The 10,372-nt window shown below is 42.3% G+C and overlaps 1 protein-coding gene across 2 annotated transcripts in view; it reads right to left on the bottom strand.

Moving 5' to 3' along the window:
* Nucleotides 1–440: 440 nt before the first annotated feature.
* Nucleotides 441–10,372, bottom strand: part of LOC127009399 (tetratricopeptide repeat protein 7B-like) — a 60,080-nt gene continuing 50,148 nt past the window's right edge. For both annotated transcript variants that reach the window (XM_050882468.1, XM_050882469.1), the window contains 2 exons: nt 6,676–6,808; nt 441–630 (listed from right to left, as the gene is read on the bottom strand). In XM_050882468.1, the coding sequence (XP_050738425.1) occupies nt 456–630; nt 6,676–6,808 (308 nt within the window). In that variant the 3' untranslated portion in view covers nt 441–455. The remainder of the gene's footprint in view (nt 631–6,675; nt 6,809–10,372) is intronic.

The raw sequence follows: 10,372 nt of genomic DNA, 5'->3' as shown, positions 1-10,372 counted from the left end.
ACCATGGTGACATAACACACCCCTGTCTTAAGCCCACTTTTATCTCAAAATGTTCACTTGTTTCTCCAGTAATTTTGACACATGCAGATGCATCCTCATAGAAAGACTTTATTGCACTAAGCAGTTTTCCTCCCACACCATAAATGTGAGGTCCCCTCCTGGTAATGCTGAAAATCAACTAATCCAAAAGGTATGTGACCCCTACATTCTGGATTAAAGGACTTTTACTGTATTACTCATGTTGATTTGATATCAACTTGCTATCAGCTAAAACAAATATTTAAAAAGGCTTCAAATGGGAAGAACGTGTGAAAATCCTAGAGTGGCAACATCAAAAAGCAAATTCAAATATCTCACAAGTAATAGTTACATTAATAGTAGCATTCCTCAAGCACCAATTGAAATACTCACAAGATCCTACTGTACTATCAAAGTGTAAATGCAGTAACTACATTCTAATACTCTGCTAAATGCCACAATTTATAACAGTGCCATAAGCACCATCTCTTACCTGTTGGGGCTTTGTAGGCATGCTCTGAGCAGCCACGCAGCAGCACCTCTGCCAGTTGTCGGGCCAGGGTCAGCCGCAAGTGTTGGGTAGCTGAGGACTCCACTGCACAGAGCATACTCCTGAGAATATTGTCTGAATGTTCATTTTACCCTTTCTTCCCAAAACAGTTCATCAGAAGACAGTACTGCATATCACTACTTAAAAGACTGGATTTCTAGGGTAAGATTTCTCATGTGTAGCCTTTGAAAATAGCTATGTTACCTCTAATATTAAAGGACTCAAACAGTCTTTTGTACATTACAAAACAAGACAGCTGGAGTTAAATTTTCTAGATTTCAAATCTTTTGCATGAGGTATTCTATAGGTTTCAAGTGAGTGGATGGATGGTGGCTAATGTCATTTTGCAATCTTTTTTAACTCCTTCAACACGAGAATGCGTTTACTGCATCTTCACAGTGCTCATGAGATATCTGAGGATGTGTATACTGGGTCGTGGCTGAGTTCTGATGGAATAATACATTTTTTCCCAGATATTATAGGACAGCTTTCAGAATAAAGGTTATATATGATACGATGGATTACCTGACTCTTATTATTATTACATAGGAATGTGAGTCGCCTATACCAGGGGAGGTATGGATGCATGCTCACAATAAAATTATTATCATTTTTAAAGGACCAATAAATATACATCAGTTTACCATAAAAAATAAAATGCTTTCAGCTGTTTTCTGTGGCTTGTCATCTGAAAATTATTGAGAACAACTAAACTATAATTATTGTGTTTTCCATTCTTATCACTAATTTATTATTTATGAATAATGAGTGTATTTCCTCTCTCCACTGAGCCACAAGGGCATTCAACATATAAATTATGTTGCAGCTACTCAGTATTGTTCAAGGAAGCTTCATCTCTCTCTCTCTCTCTCTCTCTCTCTCTCTCTCTCTCTCTCTCTCTCTCTCTCTCTCTCTCTCAGTATCATAGTAAGGGAGGGACTCTAACTGCCCACAGCTTCAATGTATGATACATTTAATGAGTGATGATGAATGTACAGTACCCTCCCGAGCTTCAAGTTTCGCGATCCTTGACTTTCACGTTTAGTCCTAATATAAATTCTTGCCATATCGATTTTCATGCACTATCGACTCGGGTTTCACACTGCTTTGACATGTATGGGTCACGTCTAACTACCGTTGGCGTCACCAACACTGCCTTAACCCCTTCACTCCGGCGATGCCGATGTCAGCGTCCAACAGCGTCACCAATAGTCCTATTCTAAACGTCTTAATCATCTTCTAAACCTCTTAACCCTTTATTTGCACGTGGGACAGGACGCGACTATCCCCTCAGGCACAGTCAGACAGCCCAATGGGGGGTCTCTTTCAACCTCTGTATCTCAAATACTGTTCATCACAACTAAAAACCCAAAACACCACTGGAAAGAGGAGGCCCAGATCTATAGGAGTCGGTTATGTATGCCTCTCCTGCGAACGTACATGCACGTTCAGGGAGTGTTGAATGTGAACACTTACATCAGTGCGTGCGGGATGATCAGCCATACTGAGGGAACTGCGGACATCTTTCCATGAGATTCTGACAAGGTTGTATTGCCAACTGCAATATTTACAACTATTTGGTCAAAAAATCAGTCAGGTGATAGGTGAAGCTATGCAAAAATGCCACTGTATTGGACAAGAACATCCACCAGTTACTCATCTGTAGATTTGCCACGCTGGGGTGATATGATTTTCCACCAAATTTAGTGAAGAATCCACTCAATTGGCAATCCAGTGTTGTGAAAAATGGTGTTGGAACACTCTCATACTCGGGAGATTTGAGTGCGGCTGGAGCTCGCAGCGAGCATTTAGCACTACCAGTAAATATGCCGAACGCTCGCTGCGAGCGTTTAGCAATGAAAGGGTTAAGAGGAAATAGAAGAGGATTAATCCTCTTCCATTTCCTCTTGACCCTTTCCATACTGTGATGCCGAAGTCTGCATCATGGATGGAAAGGGTTAAGCTGATGCCACAATGGGCCTTTTTCCTCCAACTACAGTGGTGGTAAGGGCAACCAGTAGCTTCAATTTTTCCAGGTGTGCATCACACACGGCCAAGGTCAGTTGCCCATATCCACAATGTACACAAAGCAGTTGCCCTGCATTGACATGGCACCGTCTGCTAAAGTAAGGGCTGTTGTGACTTGTGCTGCTGTTCCCAAGTTGAGGACTTGTTGCTGCAGTTGACCATATAGCTGCGGAATATGAGTGGACAAGAGTCCCTTCTATGTGAATTACAGGCCCATAAATTTACCTGACCAAAAGGAGTTAAAACATATATCATCATATTCATCTCAGTTTTATGCAGCCTCTAAATTTTTTTTTTCTGGTAGAGTTGCATATTTACGATGTGATTATGCTCATTAGATGAAGCCAGTTGAGGCACCGTTAAAGCCGCAATGTAGGCTTGTCACAGCTAACAGGTTAAATGGAAGGAAGAAGCGGTTGTGGGTAGGCAGTGGCTGAGTGGTTAGCGTGCGGGCTCCACATTCATCACGCCCTGGACAACGTCAATTTGAATCCCCACGCTACCACCTGGGATTTTTCAGTCACCGCCGAGTGGCCTAAGACTACCTACATGCTGTCCTGAAGACCACCCATCAACCCGGACTCTAGAAGAAACCGTCCAAGTGAATAAAAAATGAGCTCCGGGGGGCAGCATGAGCCAAGTATAACTGGCGCCACTATAAAAATTGCCTGTGCCCTGACGGGCTTGGGCCGTCCACCAGGCCCCTGAAGAAAGCCTATCGGTGCTATAGGCAAAGATGTAAAAAAATTAAAAAATAAATAAATAAAAAATAAAATAAAATAAAATGATCATGGCTTAAAAAATGGGAGGACAGGAGTGTTTACCTAAACCTCATCAAAGAACTGTGCTGTGAAGACCAGGAGTCTTACAGTTTTCATAGAATGGAGAAAAAAGGTTTTTTGAACTGTGATCCCACAGCACAGGATGTTCTCTTATCTTTAAATTAAATAGTATAGTACACAAAGCAGCTCTGCCAGTCCACTTTATGAGTCTCTCAGAATGCCATCTTCCACTGTTGCTCACTTCTCAGCCACTGCCATCGTCTATTTGTCTTTACGAGTCTCTTTGTAGGCCATCTTCCACAGCTCCTCACTTCTCAGCCAATACCATCGTCTGTTTGTTTACATACAGCATCGTGCTGTGAAGATCAGTGTCATGTTCCTGACTGTCCCCTTATATATGGCTGTCCTCCCGTTAACTGTGCATGCTCAGAAGCGAATGTAAACAAACAAAGATTTGTTGATAAGCAGAGCTGTTCTCATGCATCCCCCATCAGCATGGCTTTGCTCACTTTGCTCCCCCCCCCACCTCATGAACCTATGATGTCCTCTATAGACCCCTCCAAAATCTGTCAAAATTACGGGCCTGCATATGGACACCAAGACAGTTTTGTTTTTCGAAAATAGCAAGATGCTACTTCCCGTAAATATACCCATGAATCACTGCATGAAGGCTATTTATTAGCCCTTCACTATACTTATCACAAAACAGAGCACTATACTGGATTCATGAATGTTTTTCCTATGAAAGAATAAAACAATATGCCCTCCCGTGCTTGAAAACACTGGGGGGACAGCCATGTGAACACGACCAGCTGCGTACACGAATCCGTGTTCGTAGTGATCAGTCTTTTTGTTTGTAAACAAAACAGACCGCCAGAAACAGGAGTGTAGCCAGAAGCGTGACATTGAATGGAGAAAGAAAAGTTTTTATCAACCCGTACAGCATCAGATACGTACAACGTACGTATTATTTTTTAATACCATTGAGCATCAGATACATACGTTGTACGTATTTAATGTATTATTTTTTCCCGTCACTGGAGTGTGTCGAGGGTGATTTCTGTGGTGGTGTCCTAGTAGACTGATCCTTTGGGAATACTGACCACCCAATATATTTCATTTATTGCCATAACTGGCAAGCCTGGCAGCCATTATTCTGTGTACACTTTTTTTTATTTGTGTGGATGTTGGAGGTGATTTTGGAAATCATGATGTGGAAATTGAAGTGGTTGGTGGTTGGAAAGTGGTTTGACAGTGTTGTGGGAGAGGTATAGTGGGTATACTGACGTCCAGAACCGGCAATTTTGGTAAGGAGGGGGCCACGTAAGGGGTGGGTGGTAATGAAATGGGTGTTGGATGGTGGCCAGGATGGTGGTAGTGGGGTCAGAGTGAAGTTGGATGAAAGCTACTTGAGGTGCTGACTGTCACACACAGCAATTTTTCACTGGCAATTTCTGTACAAAATGGGCCACGGGCTAGGTGAGAGATCCTGAAAGGGTGGGTGTGAGGAGATGGTTGTTGGGGGGTGCAGGAGTGAGAAGAGGTACAGTCTGTCAGACGCTGGCCGGTCACGGCAATGGTTTACTGGCGTATAATGATTGTAATAATGCCAAAAACATACCATGAATTCAACAATTACGAACCCTCTAAAAACTGTAATTGCGTGAGTGAACACTCTTGTGGGCGACTGTACATTGAGTTGAACTATCAAAAAGCTCAAAATGAGTTACTCTCTAACAATATATGTATATAAGTCTGTGCTAAATATGTCGAGAGAAAACGATTTACTCGGATAAGCACCCTCAAATCCAAAAAAGTCTATGGAAATCAACACAACCATTTCGCTTCCCGACTCAATAAGAAATGGCCCAAAACACCGACTTCTAGGCAATGGTAAGCTAAAAGAAGTTACATTTTTTTCATTTTTCATGGTTTTATGCTGTTTTATTAAAAAAAAGAAAATAATTTTTTCCTCCGACGCTGGGGTGGGGAGGATATTACATAATACCAAAACGCTGTACGGGTTAGCTATTGTAAACTAATATCCAAGCAAGACACTAGAATGAGCTAAGAGCAGCAGCAATTATGGGCCATTCACATCTTTTTAAATTTTCTTTGGCATAGTTTTAATGTGTGTGGTCCCACAGACCACACAGCACAGGGTGTTCACTTATTTTGTAGACAAAGCAGCTCTGCCAATCCACTTTACAATTCTCTTGGTAAGCCATCTTTCACTAAGCTTCTTCTACTCCTCAGCCACTACCATTGTCTGTTTTCATACAGTCACATGGTTGCTTGTACCCACAACTGTTTTCCATCTGTAAAGACAACCGACAACTTGCTCCTGGTTTGGTGTACGAGCAACCGCGGTTGCACATAGCCCCAATGGTTGGAGGAAAACGGCAAGTGTGACACCACCTTAAAGTGTGAAAAAAAGTCAGTTTCTCCATGGGCCAGAATAAATAAGAGCTTTCTCACTGTTTTCAATACCTTGAGTTCCGTGATCCTCGAGTTTATCACGAAACTCGAGGGGGTATTGTAGTGGTACTTTCCACTCTACACTTTCATTTCTTCCCTCTTTTGCATTTTTCCCCACAAGACTATCTACCCATAAGTAAAATTCAGTGATTAACATGGTACTGCATTTTACTAGTATGCTTATGTATCCACCTCAAAATTATCAGTGAATTTATGTTTTCTTTGTGTATCATTCAATTTATCATATGTTGATACATAATACTTTTTTTGGGGGGGGCCTATGCCTATGGCACCAGTAGACTTTCTTGGTGGGGCCTGATGGTCGGCCCCAGTCTGTTATGGTGCAGACAAATGTTTACAGAGGCACCATCTTGTTTGGCTCATGCTGCCCCCCGTAGCTCATCTCTGAGTCTCTCTTTAGAGAGAAAATCTATAGTCTGAGTTGATAGGTGGTCTTCAAGACAGCAAGTGGGTAGTCTTAGGCCATTCGACAGTGACTGAATAATTCCAGCTCAGGCAGAGGGCAGGACTTGACCAGCATCCTCCTGGACGCAGTGCCGGCAGGCTAACCACTCAGCCACTGCCACCCCAATGGCATAATGGCAATAGCATAATAATGAGGACAATGATACTGATCATCTTATCACAATACCACAAGAAAAAAACAGCTGTTGTTTGCTTTGGTATATTATTATATCCATGATAACATGGCTTTTTGTGGTTTAGGATGTCTTTCTTGATGATGATTATGATAATGATGATAATGATGACATAAATGATAATTACAATGATTACTTTGAAATGTTCTATACTGCTCACCTGTATCTGCTGATTGCTTTATCCAGCTGTCCTGCCTTCATGTACAGAATGGGAGCACGCTGCAGAGCCGTCTCCAAAATGACACCAATTTTCTTATTCTCCAGGCCATTTGGGGGTAGAGGAGAGGTGGACCCTGGATGAGAAAGATTAAAATCATCATCATCACCAATATTACCTTTTTATTAAATCGCTGAAGATTTCCATGAAAAGCATTTTAATGATGCTATTACTATTAATAAGACTTAGCCTTCCCCAGAAATGTTTAATGCAAGCCTATTTCAAATGGCTTGTATAAAAAAGGCATTAGCAGTGGAAGCCTGAGACTTACTATTATCATCAAAATGGCTGCCCCCCAGAATCCTTTATCTGTTTTAGTGTGCAGGAGTAACCTTTAAACTGACATCACAGTCATATCATAAAACTCAGTTATGTGTAAGTGAATAAACCATGAATGCAATAGGCATGTATTGAAGAATATTGACAGGGGATGACCAAGACTTACCATTATCATCAAAATGCTTGCCATACAAATCATCAGCAATATAATGAAAAGGTCTGTTTCTCATCTTCCTCAGTGGCTCACTTGACTTGTTGCATGGTTGAAAATACAGCAATGTCTACCATATGAACTATCTTGCAGACAACATGTTTATTTGTTGAGAGGGTCAGTGTCTTCCCCAGCCAGTCAGCCAGCCACACTTCTGTACACTGAGACTCGGTGGTAGTTACTGTCCCTGCTGGCCAGTGGCAGACTTTGACACAGATGAACTATATATAAATATACAGTGAAGACTCAATACTCGAACGTCTTGGAAGTCGAACTTTTTGATACTCGAACGCAAAAGTTCGACTTGGTACTCGAAAAAATATCTGGTACTTGAACGTCCACACACATGGTTGTAAACAAAGGCTCCTGGCCTCTCCCTCCCCGCCGCTGCCAGTTGTCCCGCATGGTCGTGAACAACAACATTCTCCTGCGTTCTGTCTGTGGTTTTTCATTTAGAAACTTACAATGGCACCAAAGAGGCTTATTAGTGGTAAAAATAAGCCTAAAAGGAAGAATGTAGTGACGACCATTGAACGGAAAAAGGAGATTATTGATAAATACGAGAAAGGAGCAAGAATCACCGATCTTGCAGCTGAGTATTGTATGGCGAAATCTACAGTAGCCACCATATTGAAGAACAAGGAGGCCATTAAGGGAGCTGATGTGGCGATGGGTGTGAAAAAGCAACTTAAGCGACCTGCGGCAGTGGAAGAAATGGAAAAATTGTTGATGGTGTGGATAAACGAAAGGCAGATGGCTGGTGATTCTATGTCAGAGGGCATAATCTGTGCAAAGGCTAGGCAGCTCCATGGTGATCTTATTTGTGATACTACCTCTGACTCCAGTGAAGATTTTAAAGCTAGTAAGGGGTGGTTTGGGAATTTCAAGAAGAGAACGAATTCATTCTGTTGTGAGGCATGGCAAGGCCGCAGGTGCTGACAAAGTTGCCGCCGAGAAGTTTGTGCCTGAATTTAAGAAATTTGTGGATAAGGAGCACTTAAGCCCACAACAGGTCTTTAATAGGCGCACCTAACAATACCATAGCCAATCCAGGATTCAGGACGTTTCCTAAGTTAAAGAAGGTAATGTTATACTTGTATTTCGTAAAGAATCCTTATAACCAAAAACTAGCTAAAATTATGAGTATTCTTTTTTTTAACACAACATTCAATAAACAGCAGAACAATAATATGAAAATACGTATAGCTACCGTTGCCAGATTGTCGTACTCAGAGCATAGCATTTAACGGTGTTTGACGCCTAACTATTGCCAAGAAACATCTGAATCTTACTCTTTTAACGATAACTATAAATTAGTTTCGTTTTTGGAGCCCAAAAGACAGTTTTGGGGCAGGAAGTCGGGAAATATAATCGGCTGAGTATGACAATCTGGTAATAATCTGTGGCCGAGGCAGCAGCAGGGTGCTATATTGCGGGTGACATATATCTAAAATAGCATACTTTTACTGCGCAAAGCAGGTGATGTCACTTATTGTGACTTCGTGAACTTTTATATTTATCTATTTGTGTATATTTCATGGTGGCAAAACTTAAATTACTAGTTTCATTTTTACTAGTGACACGAATTTGTGACTGTTTATCACAATAGAATTTCACTCTAATAAGTGAATCAGACACCACAGAAATATTACCAGTGTGTGTATGAATGAATACAAAGATAAGCACATACTTTGATTTACCTCTAGGATGTCTCGTGGATCATTAATAAATAAAAACAAAATATCCGGCTAAGCTACTCTTCAGCCATTACCTTTAATGGCGCCCAAAAAACAGTCCTTCCGCCAAGTTTGTACCCCACATTTGGTAATGTCAGGTGCGCCTTTTGTGATGAGACAGGCCTGCTTTGGAAAAAACTACCAAACAGGACCTATATAACAAAGGAAGAGAAGTGTTTGCCAGGACACAAGCCCATGAAAGACAGGCTAACCCTGCTTCTGTGCGCCAATGCTAGCGGCGACTGCAAAATTAAACCGCTGCTGGTGTACCATTAGGAAAACCCCAGGCCATTCAAGAGGAACGGTGTGCAAAAGGGCAAACTCAGTGTGATGTGGAGGGCAAACAAGAAAGCCTGGACAACCAGGCAGTTCTTCACGGAGTGGTTTGTGGAGGTGTTTGCACCTGCAGTGAAGACATACCTAATAGAGAAGAATCTATCACTCAAGGCCCTCCTGTTGATGGACAATGCCCCTGCACACCCTCCAGGCGTGAAAGAAGAATTGGGTAAGGGGTATAAATTCATCGAAGTGATGTTCCTCCCCCCCGACACCACGCCACTGATCCAACCCATGAACCAGAATGTCATCGCCAGGTTTAACCCGTAAGCTGCGGGACTGAGATTCTGAGTGCGTCGCCTAGTGCGGCTATATCAGCGAGAGATTGACCTTCAATAAATGATGTCTAAGTTACATAAACGTGTCATAAATATTACAATACACATATCTGTAGCTCGAAATGTGTTGTATCCTGCATATTTCTTAGATTTTTCTATCACAAAAATGTTTTTCTGGCAGTATCTGAAGCCGCGGCGGAAACTTTTTGGCGCCTGTTTGAAAAGCCCGCTTCCAGAAGGCTTACAGCAGCTTACCGCTCAGCCGCCCAGAAGGCGTACAGCAGTTTGCGGGTTAAGAAGCTGTACACAAAAGCACTTTTTGAGAGGTGTTTTGAGGTGACTTCTGAAACAGAGCTCACTCTGAGGGAGTTTTGGAAGAATCACTTCAATATCCTCCACTGCCTAAGGCTTATAGATAAAGCCTGGGGTCAAGTTTTTGTGAGGTCCTTGCAGTCTGCCTGGAAAAATCTGTGGCCGACCTGTGTGACAGCCAAGGATTTTGAGGGATTCGAGCCTTCAGTCCAGGAGTCTGCTGTGGTGGAGGACATTGTGTCTCTGGGGAGGGCCATAGGCATTGAGGTGGACAGTGAAGATGTGGAGGAGCTGGTGCAAGCACACTCTGAAGACCTCACCACTGATGAGCTGGGTCAACTTCACCAGGAACAGCTGCAGGAGGTAACTGAGGAGCTGTCTTCAGGGGAGGAGGGGAACAGCAAGGAAAGAGTCTCCACTGCAGAGATCAAGAAATATTTGCGGCAGTGGACAGAGTTGGGAAACTTTTTGGAGGTGCCACCCTGATA

Source organism: Eriocheir sinensis, chromosome 40 (genome assembly GCF_024679095.1).
Source record: "Eriocheir sinensis breed Jianghai 21 chromosome 40, ASM2467909v1, whole genome shotgun sequence".
NCBI lineage: Eukaryota > Metazoa > Arthropoda > Malacostraca > Decapoda > Varunidae > Eriocheir > Eriocheir sinensis.
The sequence above is the reverse complement of the archived record's forward strand: the minus strand, read 5'-3'. Positions and strand labels throughout refer to the sequence as shown.